The following is a 20,924-nucleotide window of genomic DNA, read 5'->3' on the forward strand; positions in this document are numbered from 1 at the left end:
CTTTTAAAAGGGAGTAACTTCAAATTGATCTACGTAAAAACTGTCTTTAAAAGGAAGCTTAAATCACTTTTAAATATACAGTGACTAATAGAACAATCATAATTCTGATGAAAGTTCAAAAATCAGAAATGAAGAAATCATTTTCTGCCCTGATACTGCCTGTATTCAGAATGTATGGTATTCAATCTTTGTAGTCCAAAGTCAGCTATATTTTTCTCACTCTTACCTCCTTATAGCTATAAATCTAAATCAGGACAAAAATTACCCCAACACATTAAGAAACAAAACAAAGGAGCAAAGGGAAAAAAGACAAACCAAGAAAGACTCTTAACTATAAAGAAATGGTTACCACAGGGGAGGTAGGTAGAGGGATGGGTGAAATAGGCGATGGGGATTAAGGAGGGCACTTGTCATGATGAGTACTGGGCGATTAAAATAAAAAAAATTAAAATTAAAAATTATCCTGAAACTGTGCATACTGTGTTAATTATAAGGCTGACAGCAAAACAGGATATACATATTTATTTTACCAAGAAATTATCACTGGGCAATGCAGCCTATAAGTTTCTTTATACTTAAAAGTATTTTATGATGTTTATAATTTAAATTGTGAAATTTATGCCTATTAGGAAAAAAATACATAATGTCTACTTAGGAACACTGGCCTCTTTTAAGACATCTACATAACTTTAATACCGAAGTAAAGAAGTCTCAATAATCATGGTAGAGTAGATTTACTTAACCATGCTACAAATGCTAAAGCATGGCTATTACCATTTCTTAGATGTCTGACAGCCAAACATTATTCCATCACCTTCTTTGGGTGTTCAAGTCACAGCAGCAGTTTATTATGAACTGAGAATTAAAAGACCTGAGCTCAAAAAGTGACTCTCTCACATATAAGTCTTTGAAAAGCTGAACCTCACTTAACTAAGATGTAGACAGAGAAGTTGAAATGGATGATCTTGAAAGGTTCATCTAGCTTGAAATGCTGCATTCTAAGTAAATTTACTTCTTTATTTTATTTTATTTTAAAGATTTTATTTATTTGAGAGAGAGAATGAGAGACAGAGAGCACGAGAGGGAGGAGGCTCAGAGGGAGAAGCAGACTCCCTGCCGAGCAGGGAGCCCGATGCGGGACTCGATCCCGGGACTCCAGGATCATGACCTGAGCCGAAGGCAGTCGCTTAACCAACTGAGCCACCCAGGCGCCCCTACTTCTTTATTTTAAACTCCTCCTGGCTTACTTCCTGGTTGGAGCTTATGAATGAAATGGTCAAAAGGCAATTAGAATATGAGTCTAGACTGATTTAACAATTTAATTGGTAGGTAGTTTTTCAAACCCAAAAAATTATAAATATAATCACTACAAAGTTCTTTGTAACATAGAACAATCTAAAAACCACAACTCAATCTTTATAGCTAAGAATAAATGTGAGACCTGTAATATTTTATTTGTTAAAAATGAACAGCTTCAGAATAGATCTAAATTTGTAACTTTTCCAAAAAACACCAAAAAGTACAGTGTAAAGCATCTCCTCATTAAATACAAACTTTCATTTTGTGATGCACTGCATCAATGTTTTGCATACACCTTGATGCAAAGGAAATTTTAAGTTGTATCCTGTTTAAAAACAAAATTTAAGAACTGAAAAGGATGACTACAACCACATTCCAAGAAAGGAAATTTTCCTCCAACAAAGCATATTCTTTTGTTTATACACAACATGTTAGCACTCAAGAATTTTAATTTAGTTATAACAAAGGCAAATTTTTATATTTAAAAAGAAAATGAAATTAGAGATGCACAAAGAGCAAAAGTTTAATATATCAATGACACTTTGTTGTCTGATGCAATGTTAATGTCAATATTTGGGACAATTTTTAAGGTTTTCAAGAAAAATGACATTAATAATAGCTCTGTACAATATTTAAAATAAAAAAAAATGAAAGCATCTTTATACCATATTTTCACAAACTGTTCAGAAAGCAAATTTGTGCTCAGTTGTTTTTCCTTTGCTTTAAAATAAGCTACCAGTAATTCTAAACCAGTCTAAAATAAAATGGACTGTTAATGGATGAAATCTAAGCATTTGTACTTGCAAAAATGTTTTGCAATGAGTCCTTGGCCTAAGGAGACTAGAGTTTATTTTCAAATTGTGTGACTGGCTTCCAATAATCCCTTACCAGTAGACTTACTGGCAAAATACCAGATATTAAGGATCAGATTTAATTCTTTGGTATAAGCATGAAACTGTTATTGATACTTTTCCGTGGCTAGCATAAACCAAGTAACCCAAGGAGCATGAGAGAAAAAGAATGTCGTCTACTAAACAATGCAAGGCAGGCAAAAGTGATAACTGAATGTTTTGTTTTGTTTTACAGGGAAAATCAACACCAATATGCTCTAGGGAAACTAACACCTACTTAAGAGGTTTTAACATTATAGCAAACCAAAAGGTTAAGCTTCAAAATGACTGGACTTGTAGCGGGAATATGTTGCTGCATTTTGGCATTATACTGTAACTTACAGGATACAACCATCTGAGGACTTTCAGCACTAGCTTGGCACAACAGATTAATTCCTCCCACTCCTCCAGAGTGTGGGAGAAGAAAAAAAACCCTCTCACCACAAATGCCTGAACTTTATATAAGAAAGGTATAAAACAAGGTTACAATGTAACTCTATTACCATTTTGGATTTTTTTCTTTGTGACATATACAAGTATGTTTTTGATTTTGAAACTGTATACTGTTTAATTAGCAAGCTTAAAAAGCTTATAAAATTTAACTCTTTGAATAAGAAGTCTAGGACTTTATGGCTATTGATTTTATCATCAAAATATCTAAGGGACTCAATCCATTTTGATCATTGTAATTCTTCTAAGTATCATTTGAAGAATTTTTCATGGACACTAGATTCAAGACTACATTAAATTCAAACAGTGTATCTATGTCCTGGGTTTTGAAGTTTTTCACCTCAGTTACCTGTCTTCAACCTGCTACTTCCTTTCCTGCTTTCTTCATTTTCTAAACACAGTTGTCAGGTTTTTACATTGGACCTTCTCTTCCAAGATAATTTTGTAAATACACATTTATTTATAGCCTTTAAACATCAACATTTTAAACAAAGACTAATGCCACATTTCTTGTTAAAAGTTCGTTATTAAAGATTAACAACTCTGGAGGATTAACCTAATGTCATCTGAAAAGTAACCCAAATTCCAGATATTCCCAAAAATCTTAAAACTCAAAACTGGAATTCTAGTGATTTTTTTTTAATATCTCTAATGAAGAAAAGTCAACTGCACTTATTACATCAACACTATTAAAGGATAGGTGACAACAAAGGGACCTACTCATATCTCTGAAGACCAAGATTTACCATGGCAAAGTGTAAAAAATGGACAAAAGTGATGAGATCCTAAATACCACTATCATAAAAATAATCAATTTCTATCTTTCTGTCTTCTTTCTGCTTCATAAGGAACCAAAGAAATCAAATAGAGAATTGTTCTGTCTGGGCCAACAATGAAATCTTAAGAACAGATAGGTATATTCCCTGTTACTCTTTCAGGGCATTATTTATACATGTTTAAAAAAAAAAAAAGAACTTCAAAAATAAAAATAAGAGTTATTTAGCCTTGTGAACATTTTGAAATAAAGTTTCTTGAATTTCTGTGATGAACTCTTCAAGCAATTCAACTTTTAAAACAGAGTCATCACTCAAAAGTCCCTTTGACATGGATCTATCCCACGGTTACAAAACGGCTTCCTCCTTTGTTGAACGTGAGAGTGGCTCTTTGTTCCTTCAGGATCCCAAATCGCTCATTCAAAGTCATCCCTGTCTAGAGAAAACAAAACAAAAAAATTAACAACTTGACAAGTTAGCCATATTTATTTAAGAACAATAATGTGATCATAATGGTAATTCAAAGCAACAACATTTCCTGAATACTTACGCATACAAACTCATTTAACTCTAACAAAAACCATATGAAACAGGTGAATTTAGTGAAGTTTAGAGAAGTTAGTTAACTTGCCTACTTGCAGTTCCAGAATTTCAACCTGGTGATCTGACTCACAATCTCTATCTCCTAACCACTATAAATGCCTACATTATATACTATATAAAACACATTACTATAATGCCCACAAGTCATACATCCAGGAGTTTTTCTATCTGAATTATTTTGGGGCCCTATAAACACTACACAAATTCTAGTGATGTATCTGATAAACCTAAGATATATTTACACTTGGGAATATTTGAAACATATTTTCTTTTTTTTAAAGATTTTATTTATTTATCAGAGAGAGGGGGAGAGCACACATGTGCATACAAGCAGGGGGAGCAGAAGGCAGAGGGAGAAGGCAGAGGCAGCAAGGAGCCTGATGTGGGACTGGACCCCAGGACCCTGAGATCATGACCTAGCTGAAGGCAGACGCTTAACTGACTGAGCCACCCAGGCGTCCCCGAAACATATTTTCTTGAATTTCTATGAGTTCTTGGATTTCTGTGAGTTCCTCACAGAAATTCAAATCAAATTCAAATCAACATCTGGTTTTTGATTAACAACAGAAAACACAACCAAATTATAAGTCACCATTTCTGAAAGAAAAGTAACCATGACAAAATAAAATAAAAAGAAGTAAAACAAATTTGGTCAAACTTCTGTCCATACTTCATATTTTCAATTCCATACACTCTTACACTAATGGATACCAAAAAAAAAAGCATTTGACAAAATCCAACATCCATTCATGATAAAAATTCTCAGTCAATTACGAATAAAGGGAACTCTCCCTCAACTTTAGATAAAGAGAATCTACTAAAATCCTACTGCTAACATCATACTCAATGGTGAAATATTTAATGCTTTCTCCTCACGCCTGGGAACAAGGCAAGCATACCATACTCTCACCACTTCTATTCAACACTGTACTGAAGGTTCTAGCCATCACAATAAAGAAGAAATAGAAAAGGTTTAAAGATTGGAAAGGAGGGCGCCTGGGTGGCTCAGTTGGTTAAACGACTGCCTTCGGCTCAGGTCATGATCCTGGAGTCCCGGGATTGAGTCCCGCATTGGGCTCCCTGCTCGGCAGGGAGTCTGCTTCTCCCTCTGACCCTCCTCCCTCTCATGCTCTCTGTCTCTCATTCTCTCTCTCTCAAAATAAATAAATAAAATCTTTTAAAAAAAAAATAAAGATTGGAAAGGAATTTGGAATATGACATGATTGTTTACAAAGAAAATCCTAAGGAATCTACAAAATTGCTAAAGTAGTTGAGTGAATTTTAGCAAGATCACAAGACACAAAGTTGATATAATATAAAACTGTCAAACCCACAGTGAGATACACCATTTCACAAATACTTGGTATAATCAAATGGCAGATAATAACAAGTGTAGATGAGGATGTGGAGAAATTTAGAACTCTCATACATGCTAGAAGGAATGTAAACAGTGCAGCCACTTAGGAAAACAAGTCTGGCAGTTCATAGATGATATGACCTAGCAATTCCACTTGTAGGAAATGGAAAATCTACTCATACAAAAGACATGTACATGAATGTGTAGATGAGCATTATTCACAAAAGTCACAGAATGGAAATAGCCCAAGTGTCTATCAACTGATGAATGAATAAATAAAATATGATATATCCATATGATGGAACATTACTCAGCAATAAAAAGACCATACACTATGGGTGGAACTTGAAAATACTATGCTAAGTAAAGGACCAGTCACAAAAGATCACATATTGTATGATTCTGTTCATATGAAATGGCCAAAAAATAGGCTTATCTATAGAAACAAAAAGTAGGGACGCCTGGGTGGCTCCGTCGGTTGAATGTCTGCTTTCAGCTCAGGTCATGATCCCAGGGTCCTGGGATGGAGCCCCACATCGGGCTCCTTGCTTAGCAGGGAGCCTGCTTCTCCCTCTGCCCCTCACCCCACTTATGCCTGCTCTCTCTTTCTCTCTCTGACAAATAAATAGTAAAAATTAAATATAAAATCTTAAAAAAAAAAACAAAAACAGAAAGTAGATCAATCAGTGGCTTCCCAGAGCTGAGGAGACTTAGGACACTCTATTTAATTCATTACATTTTTTTTTTTTAAAGATTTTATTTATTTATTTGACAGAGAGAGTCACAGTGAGAGAGGGAACATAAGCAGGGGGAGTGGGGGAGGGAGAAGCAGGCTTCCCGCCGAGCAGGGAGCCCGATGTGGGACTCGATCCCAGGATCCTGGGATCATGACCTGAGCCAAAGGCAGACGCTTAACGACTGAGCCACCCAGGCGCCCTCATTACACATTTTTAAAAATTAATTAAAATATTCTCAATGAATGCCCCACAGAAATTTAAAAAAAAAAATGTTACCTGTTTTCCAACACTATTTATGTCAAATTGTAGGGGGACACCTTTAGGAACTTTCTTTACATCAGATTGCTCCCGTTTTGTCAAGAATGAGGGTACAGCAGTACGAGTTAACCGTGGTTTTTGAGTTCTATTAGAAAAAAAATTAAAATGAAATCAGACAAGCTTAATAATCAAAAGAAGAAAAATAAATCATTTGGTACATAAGACATCTTGACTTGTACACATATTCCAACGTATAGGGCTATTTTATGTTCTCAAAAAAAAGTACAACACTCCCCCCTTATCCACAGGGTATACATTCCTGGACTGCCCCCCAACCCCGCCAGTAGATACCTGAAACTGCAGATAGTACTGAACCCCTAAACATACTACATGTTTTTTCCTATACATACATACCCATGATGAAGTTTAATTTATAAATTAGGAATAGTGTGAGATTAACAATAACTAATAGCAAAACAGAATAACTGTGGCAATATACTGTAATAAAAGTTATGTGAATGTGGTCTCTCTCCCGTCCTCTCTCAAAATATGTTGTACTCACCATGTGAGATGATAAAATGCCTACATGATGAGATGAAGTGAGGTGAATGATGTAGGAATTGTGCTGTAGTTATAAGGCTACTACTACTGATCTTCTGACAATATGTCAGAAGGAGGACTATCTGTTTCCAGAGCACAGTTGCCTGGGTAACTGAAACCATGAAAAGTGAAATCACAGACAAGGGGGTACTATTGTACCTGGTTCTTGACTAATCTAGAGACTAAAATTTATAATCACTCATAGAATACCTCTTTAAGTAGAACTATAAACTTTTCAACAATTTGGAATGATTGGGGACTCATCCTACGTTTTCTTCATTTATTAAAATGACTGAAGAGATCAAACACTATACAAACCTAGAAAGTTTATAATGCAATAAACATAATGGAATGGTTGACTAAATTAAGGTCATCCAGATAAAAGAACTCACCAGAAAGCCTTTAAAAAGAAGGCAGATCTGTAGGTACTGAAAAGTAAAGACATCCAAAATACACTGGGGGGTGGAGGAGAAAGAAGCAACGATATATATATACAGCATTCCCTCATTTATCATTATACATAAAAAAAATGTATATACTAAGTATCCATGCACCATTTTTTTTTAAATAAAAACATAAAACTGTTAAAAATGGCTACTTTAGGGCTATAGAACCAGGAATCAAGAGAGCTTTTACTTTAACTTTATAATACACTATTTCCATTTTGTACTACAAGTATTACTTTTATCTTTGCCTCAGTTTACCTTAACTTGACATCATGAGAAGTCCAGTGCTTTTCTATGACCTATTTCACTGAGAGGTTATAATTTCTGCACAATAAAAGACTTACACTGGGCACTGCACTGCTCCAGGATTGTCAATAGAGACAGTCAAAATTCCTCCATTTGTTGTGGAAGTCCGCCATCTAGTTTCAAAAAACCAAAAACTTCATTAAAGTGGAAGTTTATAAAACGTTTAGTGTATTCCACAAAAAAAATACATTTTAAAGTAGCCATCACTTTTTCTTAGCTTTTTAAAAAATATTAAGCCCCACAATAATATAATTAATCGGCATCTTGGGTACAGGAACTAGACACTTAAATTTATTAAGTATTTTTCAGTGTAACAAATATATGTACATTAAATAATACAGAAAGGCTTCTAATGAAAAGTAACAGTTCCCAGTTTTCTCCCCCACTTCCTGCTCCCCAGAGGCAGAACTTTCCTGCTCCCCAATGGCAGCAATTTTAACCTTTCCTATTTTTACCACTTGCTAGTTACCTCTAGTTCACTATACAAAATGTGTATGTAACAATATTTTGCTATGATAAGGTTTTAGCTTATCACACTGTCTAGTTTCCTTACCTACCTCTGAACATTTTGATATCTATATATCACTATTTTACTTCAAATTTTAACTTCAAATAATCTTAAATCTTTCGGTCTCTTAATTCTCTTTCTTTCAATCTCTCTCAACACCAACCCCTCCCAACTTTCTATGAAAGGATAGTAGTACCTCTATTCTTTCCTTTCACCTCTTCTCTCACTTTGTACCTCCAATTTTTTTAGCTCTACTTTTATATTCATGATACTCAAAATCTGACATTTTCACCATATTGTTAACCAAATAAAGTATTATGTGCTTTTTTTCCCCTGTAGGTTGATTCTCAAAAATTCAAGACAAACAGCATTTATATTATTACAATTATGTAAACATTCTTCATTGCAGAAGCAAATAGCTTATGATTATTTCTTTCCTTATGGTTTCCAATGTCATGACTCCCATGCAAAAGAGTATTGTCAACATCAAGTTCAAATAGTTTCTTTTCTTACACTCTGCTGAATTATAGCTGCCAACGCATCTGGACCAACACGATGTTTTACCCATTTTGTTTTCCAAAAAGTAGCCATAGTTTTAAATAATTTAATCTCAAAATCTGATCATATTGATGGAATTAGAATGTTACAACTCACATGTTGGAAGTGCAATTCTAACAGACAATTTTTATGGGCTTGGGGGGAAAAAAAGAATATGTGAAGAGGAAAAACATCCTATTATAAAATTAAAGGTTTAAAGTTTTCTAAATGCTCTATTGGATTTTCTTCTATTTATTCCCTGAATAGGTTCACTTATATAAAAGCAGTTACAGAAAATAAAGATCTATTTCATTAAAATGGAATAGGCCATTATTTTTTTTTTTTTTAATAGAGTGATATATTTGTTCCTAAAACTCATAAGATGGATATGTGAAAATGCAAAAGGCTTTTGGGGAAAAAACAAAAAAACAAAATGGATTTATCTATTTCAGCCTCTAGGGTTAATATACTTTGGGTCCCATTTAATTCCTTCTGGACCAGAGCACATAGTAATCTGGGCTGCTAGTATTCTGGGAATTTTGAAATGACATCTTGAAAAACAAATTGAAACTTACTGACGAGTTCTCTTTGCTACTACATCGTCTAGCAGTTGTTCTGTGTTCAACTGGGCCTGAACCTGAAGGGGAAAAAAAAAAGCAGTAGATCCCACAGAAAGCAGAGGATTTGAATCCAAAAAGTGATCTGCTCTGTAACTTTATAACCCAGTGTGGTGTGTGTATGAATGCAAGAGAGGCATGTGCCTATTCTGGCAATACCTCTTTGTTGGGGTTCCTATAACAGAACAAGTGGTGAAACGAATTTATACCTAAGTAGCATGTTAAACTCATAAGATGTTGCTACTGATGACAACAAGAGAGAGAACAGAAAAAATAAACAACCAAAAGAACTAATCTAATGTCACAGTCTCCATACCCCAAACCCAACCCCTACCTCAACCATGGGCCATACCTATGATTGAGGATTACTACTAAAGGTAAATGTTCAAGATCCTTTGAGTAAAAAGAAACCACCACCAAGGGTTTTTTATACCTTTAGGCCTCTTCTGAAAAGAAAAGTTGCCTGACGAGTATCTTTCTGATGACTTAATTTATTTCCACTCCTGGTAAAATTGGCTGGAATGTTATTTCTGCAACAAAAACACACATACCGTGAATAATCTCAGCCATTTAACAACTTTCAAACATCCTGAGAAAAAATAAGCAAAAATAAATTCATAGGCTGAACATTTGAGGTACACTACACATAAAGACTCTGAATTATTTTATTTACACAAAGCTACTGAGATTCAATTTATAAATACCTTTCTGTAGCATGCTACATAACAACCTAATTTTGAATATTCCAACATAGAAGATTTCCTCTGAAGACATTAAAAACAACATTTTTAATGCTATTTCCTGAATTTGTTGAAAAACATGTATGTACAGATTTATTTACAGGATTAGTAAAAAGAAAATCACACCTAGGCACATCATAGTTAAACTGCTGAAACCCAAAGTAAAGAGAAAATCTTGAAAAATAACATCTACGGTTTTCTCTTCCATTCTCACTCAGAAACCTTTATATATTAATATAAATCACATAGAAACTTAGTCTTCTACTGGTTGTTCTTTTACACAGAGAAACGTACTCTCAATTATGTTTGGCTTGACTTTCACCAGTTCCCTTCTAATTTCTACATGAAGTCGGTAAAATATGAGAAAACAAATTTTTCTTATTTATCTAGGTATTTTTTATAATAAACACTTAACACATTGCCTAATCTTACCTCCAATCTTAGACTCAAATTTTCCTAGCTAGCCCAATTAACATGGGTCATTAATGCCTCATGTAATGGACAAGTTCTTATTTAAGAAATTCCCATTTTCCAAAAGGTACTACACCAAATGATTCCCAAAAGATGATAGTTAAGTAAAACTATAATTCCAGCCATTCCACTTATACAAAAAACTTCATTTCAGAGTTTCTTTTTATTTTTGAATTATCTTCTGTAAGAGATGAATAAATGGTATTTGAAACTAAAATAATATAGACACTTAGCAGTTTATCAACTTCCTTTCTGCCCATTTTATCCTTAGAACAGAATACCATAACAATAGGTCATAATTTTTAAGTTTCTGTTATGCTTTCAATTTAACATAAAAATAATCTCAGCTATGGAGCGCCTGGCTGGCTCAATAGAGCATGTAACTCTTTTTTTTTTAAAGATTTTATTTATTCATTTGAGAGAGAAAGAGAGAGAGAGAAAGAGCACATGAGAGGAGAGAGGGTCAGAAGCAGAAGCAGACTCCCCGCTGAAGGACTCGATCCTGGGACTTTGGGATCATGACCTGAGCTGAAGGTAGTCGCTTAACTAACTGAGCCACCCAGGTGCCCAAGAACTCTTGATCTTGGGGTTGTGATTCAGAGTCTCACATTACTTTAAAAAAAATTCAGCTTAAGAAACATTCATGCAGAATTCTTTGTAGTCTGCTTTTTCCACAAATACACTGTTCTATTAAGAGTAATTGAGACAGGGGCACCTGGGTGGCTCAGTCATTAAGCATCTGCCTTCAGCTCAGGTCATGATCCCAGGGTCCTGGGATCGAGCCCCACATCAGGCTCCTTGCTCAGTGGGAAGCCTGCTTCTCCCTCTCCCACTCCCCCTGCTTGTGTTCCCTCTCTTGCTGTGTCTCTCTCTGTCAAATAAATAAAATCTTTAAAAAAAAAAAAAGAGTAATTGAGACTGAGTAACAATTTTAGCTTTCAGAATTCCCAATTTTGAATAATTCCTGCACAGGTGTTTTTACCTAAACAATCACATTTGTAATTTTATTCTGTATGTAAACAGAGATAATGAAGCAGAGTGATGCTTTTTTTAAAAGTTTACAATTTGTTAAATTCATCAGTAATACTGGGTCTAAGAAATAAGAAAGCCATTACTGAATGCTTCCATGTTGGATGTTCAGATAGACATCCCAAATATCGGTCTTGAAAATGACCACTACAAATATATTCATTTGATCACTTAGTGCAAGAAGTGTGTATTTATTCAGGATAACATAGTATTATCATATTTGAGTACTTACTTTCTATTTAACTGGTTAGGTCTCTTGAGAACTGCAACTGCTTTTCTCTGTACTTCATTTTGTCTCAGAAGGTTGGCCTTCCTTTTTAATGCTGGAAAATACCGTTCTATATTCTTTCAGAAGGCAAAAAACTATGTTAATCAGATTGCTTTTTGCTATACACCCTACCACAATTAGCATTTCTGAAGCAGAATGGACAGAGACTGCTTAGATGCGCACATTAGACAGAGAAGCTAAAATGACTCTAATATCTCCAGTCTAAGTGACTGAAAAGACAGCAACCCACATCATACTTTTTTTTTTTTTTTAAGATTTTATTTATTTATTTGACAGAGAGAGACACAGCAAGAGAAGGAACACAAGCAGGGGGTAGTGGGAGAGGGAGAAGCAGGCCTCCTGCTGAAGAGGGAGCCCGAAACAGGGTTGATCCCAGGACACTGGGATAAGGACCTGAGCCGAAAGCAGACGCTTAAATGACTGACCACCCAGGTGCCCCAACCACCTCATACTTAAAATACTTCCAGCAAAAGGAGAATTCAAATAGAAAAATGAATTTTTTCTATTTTGGACATGTTCAGTTTGAGGTACTCTGGGGGATGCATAGGTTATAGGGAAACATGGCCCTGGAGCTCAAGAGAAGAATCAGGAAGCCAGAAACGTAAATTAGGGGATCACTTATATAAACATGATTTTTGATTACAAAGTGAAAGGATAAGAGGACCAAGTTCCAAAACAAATGTGTAAGAAAAAGGAGGGGTTATGACGGTAAAGAAGTCTGAGTAAGGCGTTACAGGGTAAATAAGGAATCAAAATAACCATATGAAATGTACACTTTTTCTCCCTCACATACATAAATTCAATCCAGCATTAAAGCCTAATTCAGATTTCCATATTTTCCATGAAGCTTTTTCAGAAACTCTTGGCAATATAAGCCATATCTTAAACTTTTTTTTTTTTTTTAAAGATTTTATTTATTTATTTGAGAGAGAGGATGAGAGGAGAGAGAGAGCACATGAGAGGGGGGAGGGTCAGAGGGAGAAGCAGACTCCCCGCCGAGCAGGGAGCCCGATGCGGGACTCGATCCCGGCACTCCAGGATCATGACCTGAGCCGAAGGCAGTCGCCCAACCAACTGAGCCACCCAGGCGCCCAGCCATATCTTAAACTTAATCCAGATTACTTTATATTTCTAAGCATATGAGAAATATTTCATAAACATCAACTGACTAAAAAACACAAAAATTGTAAGTCTTCATTTTCACGAACAATTTGGAAAAGAAGTAAATGTAAAAACAGGGATAAAGAATAACAAGAGTATGGGGGAAATGCTATGACATTAGACTAATAACCCATTCCAAGCTTGGTATTCGGTCTTTAATAATAACACCTAAGTATCATTTTATGGGTAAATGTAAGTTCCCTTTAGGCTGTTGTCACGGTTTTTTCCTTCAAAATACTTGCCTTATTATAACCATACAGTTATTTGTATGATAATTTATTTAATGTTTATCTCAGTTCTCCATGAGGGATGTTCTATTGAGTTACTGCAGAATTCCTTACATCTAGCACATAGTCAGTACTCAATCACATTAGTTAAATGATGAAAACATAGACTAGAAAAACAATCCATTAATATTTGCTGAACATATTCCATGGATCTAAGATTTGTATATACATATAAATGCGTTTTTTAAAAGTGTAAATATAAGTTTTTCTTTCACAATAATTTTGATATAAAAAATTATTTGAGTGGAAAAACTTTAAGGTATTTAAATTTTATGTTAATTTTATTTACTAAGGCATTATTTACATACAATAACATTTTAGGTTTACAATTTGATGAATTTGAATAATAACATATAATCATATAACCACATCATAATCAAGATATAGAACAGTGCCCTCACTCTCAAACATTTCCTTGTGCCCCTCTACAGTCAATTCACTTCCCTGACCTGATTCCCACCCGAGGCAATGACTGATCTGTCACTATAGTTTAGCCTTTTCTACAATTTCAAATAAATGGAATCACACAGAAAATAGTACTGTGTTTTCCTTTTGCTTACTAGCATGATGTTTTGAGGTGTATATCCATGCTGTCGTATGTATTAATTTATTCCTTTTTTATTGCTAAATAGAATTCCATAGTGTGGAGGCATTTATTTTTATTGTTAAAATCAGACAAGTGATTAAAACTACCCATTAGTGGAAAATAACTGCTAAAATAACTGCTATATACAACTTTGTAAGTTCACAGAAGTATTAAATGGTTTACCATTACCAAAGTCAAGTTAAAAGTTCTATGCAACAGGGGCACCTGGGTGGCTCAGTAGGTTAAGTATCTGCCTTCAGCTCAGGTCATGATCCCGGGGTCCTGGAATCAAGCCTCGCATCAGGCTCCTTGCTTTGCAGGGAGTCTGCTTCTCCCTCTCCCTCTGCCCCTCCTCCATGCTTATGTTCTCGCTCTCTTTCTAATAAATATTTTTAAAAATAAAAAAATTAAAAAAAATTTTTTTAAAGTTCTATGGAACATAACATACTCTCAAGCTTTGAGAAATTCTGAATCTAAAAGAAAAAAGTTATAGAATTGACACTGACGAAATTATATAGGTCACTGGAAGAATCCCTAAAGAACCTAAACACAACTTTTACCTGACAGGTATTTTAAATTGATTCTAAACAAAACAAAAACAAAAAAAAGCAAAAAAAAAAAAAAAATCATTCCTGGAGACAACTATTCCCTTGTTAGCACAGCCACTTGCTCTCAGTAAATACTAGTTATATAAATGAGTATGCTATCTTTCCCACTCATTCACTTCACAGTTGTAAGAAAATGTACATTTTTATCGAAATAAAATCTCGTTGATTCACATAAACTATGGAAAGTGAGAGATAAAGTAACGACATCTAATTATGGTCAGAACATTTTTTTTAAGGTGTAAAATTCCTAAGTACATATAATAATTCAAAGCCAATTAAGTTATTTAGGTAACCTGTTTAATGAATAGAAAAAGATAAAATGAGTTATTTATATGTAAATCACAAGTACTATATTTTGTCCTCCTAATCAGACTATCAATCTGTATTCAGATTGAGGAAAGGGTTTTAAGAAACAGCACTTTTCAAACCTTACCTTTGCCAAAATCATTCAACTTCGAATAAATAGATCTTACTATTCAGTACAGTCTTAGCATTCTATAATTAACATTTTCAATTTTCACTGTTTTCAAACAACTCAAAAGACCACCACGTAGTAATTTAATATTTTTACCAGGTCAAGTAATTAGACAGTAGTTAAACCCAACCTCCCTTCCAGTATCCATATCTCATTAATGTTTTCCTTTTTCCCAATTTTTAACAAACAGTAAGTTCTGTAATAAAGTTTTAGAGGCAAAAACAACTGTTGGTGGTGACAGAATTGAAAAGTTATGGAATCTAAGACAGTTGTGGCTCTTAACCAGAATATGCACATTAAAGCTAATTTAAAGAATGAAGTCCTGAATTTTTTTTTTTTACAAGTACGTATTACTTGCATGATCAGAGAAACCAAAAAAATTAAAAAATAGAAGAGTAGAACATGGAATTCCTTGGTGGCTTGAACTTATGAAACTTAAGAATCAGAAGAAAAACCACTTGTGAAGCTACTTAAAGGAATGCTTTAGTCAATTCAAAAATTACTCATTGAGAAGTAAAACTTCAGTTAAAATTTGAAAAGTAGCTAACTTATAATGGGTAAATAATTATAATCTAATTAAAATTGATATCTACCCCAGAGAAATAAAAACCTATGCCCATACGGACTTACTTGTGTTCACAGCAACATTATTCATAATACCCAAAAATTGGAAATAAATGAAATGTCCAGCAACTGGTAAATGAATAAACAAAATATGGTATAGCCATATAATGGAATATTATTCAGTAATAAAAAAAGAAAAACACCATAACTAAATGCCAGACCACATATAGTCCTATGATTCCATTTATATGAAATGTGCAGAAAAGGCAAATTTACAGAAAATCTACAGAAAGTACATCAGTGGTTGCCTGAGGTAAATGAGATAGGACTATGAATGGACATGAGATTTCTTTTTAGAATGATAGAACTGTTTTAAGATTAGATTGTTGTTGGGTGCCTGGGTGGCTCAGCCGGTTAAGCGTCTGTCTTTGGCTCAGGTCATGATCCCAGGGTCCTGGGATCGAGCCCTGCATCGGGCTCCCTGCTCCGCAGGAAGCCTGCTTCTCCCTCTCCCACTCTCCCTGCTCGTGTTCCCTCTCTCGCTGTGTCTCTCTCTGTCAAATAAATAAATAAAATCTTTAAAAAAAAAAAAAAAAGATTAGATTGTTGTTATAACGTACAACTCTAAATTTTGTAAAATTCACTGAGTTGTACACTTAAAAAGATGAATTTTATAGTGTAAAATTACACCTCAATAACCTGTTAAAAACTGTACACACACACACACAGGCAAAGGAAATCAGAAACCTATAAAAATTTTTACATAAATTTTATATAAGAACGTGGAAATTTAAGTATTCTTCATGAATTTTTATTTATTTTTATTTTTTTATTTTTATTTTTTAAAGATTTTATTTATTTGACAGAGAGAGCACAAGCAGAGGGAGAGGGAGAAGCAGGCTCCCTGCTGAGCAAGGAGCCCGATGTGGGACTCGATCCCAGGACCCTGGGATCATGACCTGGGCCGAAGGCAGCCGCTTAACCAACTGAGCCACCCAGGCGTCCCCGATTTTTTTTTACATAAGATCCAAAGCACTATGTAAAAAAAAAAAAATCAAAATATTCAAATAAAATACTCTCTCCCATCCAAGTACTAACCAGGCCCGACCCTGCTTAGCTTCCGAGATCAGGCACGTTCAGGGTGGTATGGCCATAGACTAAAATACTCTCTCAATGAAAATATTCTACTCATTCACAGAAATAGCACAAGTAAAAGAAAAGGTTATCTGACCCAGGATTAAGCCATCATCCTACCTTATCACTTAGAGGTGGTCTATTCATAGGACTAATTCCTTTTCGAATTCCAGTTGCTTTCCTAGCTGCAAGGCCAGTGATAACTCCATAAGGACGTCTCTTTCCAGGCATTACTCTTCCTCTACGACTCAGACTATTCTTGCCAAAACCTGTAGGAGGTTTAAAAAAAAAAAAAAAAAAAAAAGTCAATCTAAAAATGCAACCGAAGGGCACACAGGTCATAGGGTATTCTATTTCTTAAGCAGGGTGGAAGGTACGAGGGTTTCATTTTTCATTTATTATTTATATTATATTTCTTATATTACTATTACATAATATTATTGCATTACTTACATGTATTTCTTTTGAAATTACATAATATTTCATTTTTAAAGAGGCAATAAACTGCACCATCAAGGGTTCTGTTGCTGTAATGGACTGCAAAGGACTATAAGATTCTCACATTTCCCTGGTAGCTATACTCTCTCTTGCATTACTTTCTCAATGAACAACTCTCCCTGTGCAATGTGGTGTCCACTAACATGCGTTTACTAAATGCTTGAAATATAACTAGTCTGAACTATGATGTAACAAAAAAGTACAATATTTCATTAATAACTTTGTATTAATTATATACTGCAAAGATATTCTGGATATATTGGGTTAAATAAAATACATTATTCATATGTGGTTCACATTTTATTTCTATTGAACAACAATGATCTTGGGTGGGTCACTATCTCATATCCCACTTACTTACTATGTTGCAATTTGGCTTATTTTCATTTCTACTGTATTTAAACTGCTTTTGCTGAAGACCCTATTGAGCTCCAAAGAATATATTTTAACCTCTGTGGCATGTGACAAAACTTGACTTTGCCTTTCCATTGTGTATTTTATTTAATATATTTTTTAAAGATTTTATTTATTTATTTGAGAGAGAGATAGCCAGAGAGAGCACAAGCAGGGGACAGAGGGAGAAGCAGGATCCCCCCTAAGCAGAGAACCCGACGTGGGGCTCGATCCCAGGGTCCTGGGAACATGACTTGAGCCAAAAAGGCAGATACTTAACTGACTGAGCCACCCAGGTGTCCCTAAATATTTTTTAATTACAAAAAAAAGAGCATGTTCACTGCAGAAATCTTAATATAAAGTACAAATGAAAATAAAAGTCACCCATTATCCCATTATCTTGGGATAACCACTAACATTACATCTCTTGCTAGTCTTTTCTTTTACTCCTACACACTTAAAAAGTTAACATTTTTAGTTTCAACTATTTTTTTTTTAAAGATTTTATTTATTTATTTGAGAGAGAATGAGAGACAGAGAGCATGAGAGGGAAGAGGGTCAGAGGGAGAAGCAGACCCCCCGCTGAGCAGGGAGCCCGATGTGGGACTCGATCCTGGGACTCCAGGATCATGACCTGAGCCGAAGGCAGTCGCTTAACCAACTGAGCCACCCAGGCGCCCTCAACTATTTTTTAAGCAACTCAAAAGACTATCACAGAGGTAATTCATAATTTTGTACTACCAAGTGCCTAAAAGATACACTGAATCAATCTTCCTGGCAACCATATTTCATAGCCTATGTACTATTTTGTAGTGTGCATTAATAATGCATTGTGAATATTATCCCATGTCTTTAATATTCTTTCATTGTATTATTATTATTAAGTAGGCTCCATGCCCAACGAGGAGCTTGAACTCATGACCCTGAGATTAAGAGTCACATGGCTCTACCCACTGAGCCAGCCAGGTTCCCCTCACTGTATTATTTTTTTAATGTGCCATACTTGATCCAAAAACCTCACAATGATCACTTCACTTACTTCTAATGTTAAATTATTATAAGTAACACTTTCGGGGGGGGGAGGTCAAGATGCAACAAACTTTTATTTAACTCATTAGTAAGAGCATAGCAGGGAAACAAATCCAGTTCCAAAGGAACTCGAAAGAGCTGGATTTTATATTCAGTGGCAGAAAAAAGGAATGTTTAAATAAGATAGCTATATTAAGACAGAAAACTGGTAAATGTCTTACAGGGGGAAAAAAGCATGATTTTCAGGGTTATTTTTTCTACTGGACAATTAAAAAAACTACCAATTATATATAAAGTTACCTCTAATTTTACAGAGTTGCAAAGTATCAATAATATGCACTAAGAACATTACAAGGACATAGGTTTAATCAACAGTAAATAGGGGCGCCTGGGTGGCTCAGTCGTTAAGCGTCTGCCTTCGGCTTGGGTCATGATCCCAGGGTCCTAGGATCGAGCCTCCCATCGGGCTCCCCGCTCAGCGGGAAGCCTGCTTCTCCCTCTCCCAAACCCCCTGCTTGTGTTCTCTCTCTCGCTGTGTCTCTGTCAAATAAATAAATAAAATCTTAAAAAAAAAACAGAACAGTAAATAGCAAGTCAAATTTACATTTTTCTAGATTTCTAGAGGTAATATTTTCATACATATCTGATTATTTCTTCAAGATATAAATTTCTAGAAGTTGAAATGCTATATCAAATAGTAACGCAAATTAAGGATTTTGATTCATGTTGTAAAAAAATCCCCTTTAGAATGACTATTTATTCATATTCCCAGGAATATAAGGGTGCCACTTTTTCCATATCATTGACAATACTGAATATTCTCTTTAATCTTTATCACTTGGTATTTGAAAAAAAAATCTTGTCTTATTTGGTAGTTTACTAGTGAGAATGGACATTTTCCATGTGTTTTTGGCTAGCTATTCTTCCATTCATGAACTGTCATGTTCATAAGTACATTTTCTGCAGTCAAGTTTTAATATCCTTCGATACTGTTTTTTTTTTTTTAAGATTTTATTTATTTATTTGAGAGAGAGAGAGAGAGAACAAGCAGGGGCAGCAGCAGAGGCAGAGGGAGAGGCAGGCTCCCCGCTGAGCAGGGAGCCCGATGTGGGGCTCAATCCCAGGACCCTGGGATCATGACCTGAGCCGAAGGCAGACGCCCAACAGAGCCACCCAGGCACCCCAAATCCTTTGGTACTTTGAAAGAATTATATTAAATTTATAATTAATTTTTTAAGAATTGACATCTTTACAAGATTCATGAACACAGTATGCCTTGCCACTTATTCAAGGCTTCTCATCACTAAACTCAGTTTTCTTAAGTTTACTGCTACGTATTTTATATATTTTGTTGTCAATCACAAAAAAAGATCCCTTTTCTAACAATAATTTTCATATTGTCATTCCTGGGATTACCAAAAACTACTGAAGTTTTTAATTAATACCTTTTAATTGGCCATCCCACTGAACTTACTTTTTTAGTTCTATAGTCTTTCAAATTATTTTCTTGGGAAAAAAATTATTTTCTTGGGATTACTGAGCAACAACTTATCACCTGCAAATGATACGGGCTTCTTTTTTCTAATTGCACCTCAAATTCTTCTATGTCTTAATGAAATGACCAGAAATTCCAGAGAACCATGCTAAGTAACAATTGTGATACTGGGCATTTTTATTTTTTTCTTAAGATTTTATCTATTTATTTGACAGAGAGAGAGAACACAAGCAGAGGGAGCTGCAAGCAGAGGCAAATGGAGAAGCAGACTCCCCACTGAGCAGGGAGCCCGATGGAGGGCTTAATCTCAGAACCCTGATCATGACCTGAGCCAAAGGCTTAACTGACTGAGCCACCAAGGTGCCCTGTGCATTTCTATTCTGGAATTCTAATTTTGGGGGGAATGTCTTTAGAATGGTATCCTGTATAATACTACACACCTGCAATATGGTAACAGGTCTTCTAACAGAAAAGTTTCATGGCCAAACTAAAAATAGTTAAAATTGTTTTCTTTACTATAGGATTTCTTAGGATTAATGTGTGTAATGAATCTCTAAGTTGGGCATAATAGCGTATGTATTCCCAAACTTACCTAACTCCAGAATGCTTTTGTGTAGTGTACCTATTTTGAGAACAGAGCTCAACAAGATAGGAAAACGTGTTATAATGGTTGAACCATTTACCAATTTATTGCCTTTCAGCTCCCAATTCACTCTTTACTGCCCTGCTTCTATTACAGGAACATTTCTCTAACCAGCTGGCACAATGGTAAGCTTTGTAAGTA

The 20,924-nt window shown here is 34.9% G+C and overlaps 1 protein-coding gene across 1 annotated transcript in view; it reads right to left on the bottom strand.

Annotated features, from left to right (window-relative positions):
- Window positions 1-1,301: 1,301 nt before the first annotated feature.
- FYTTD1 (forty-two-three domain containing 1) overlaps window positions 1,302-20,924 on the bottom strand; it is a 30,356-nt gene continuing 10,733 nt past the window's right edge. The window contains exons 3-9 of the mRNA XM_045903044.3: window positions 16,846-16,994; window positions 11,854-11,966; window positions 9,815-9,911; window positions 9,340-9,401; window positions 7,758-7,832; window positions 6,386-6,512; window positions 1,302-3,848 (exon numbers count right to left, since the gene is read on the bottom strand). Coding sequence (XP_045759000.1) covers window positions 3,750-3,848; window positions 6,386-6,512; window positions 7,758-7,832; window positions 9,340-9,401; window positions 9,815-9,911; window positions 11,854-11,966; window positions 16,846-16,994 — 722 coding nt within the window. The 3' untranslated portion in view covers window positions 1,302-3,749. The remainder of the gene's footprint in view (window positions 3,849-6,385; window positions 6,513-7,757; window positions 7,833-9,339; window positions 9,402-9,814; window positions 9,912-11,853; window positions 11,967-16,845; window positions 16,995-20,924) is intronic.

Source organism: Mirounga angustirostris, unplaced genomic scaffold (genome assembly GCF_029215605.1).
Source record: "Mirounga angustirostris isolate CCGP_5_RB_7025 unplaced genomic scaffold, mMirAng1.0.hap1 SCAF_1, whole genome shotgun sequence".
Classification (NCBI taxonomy): Eukaryota; Metazoa; Chordata; class Mammalia; order Carnivora; family Phocidae; genus Mirounga; species Mirounga angustirostris.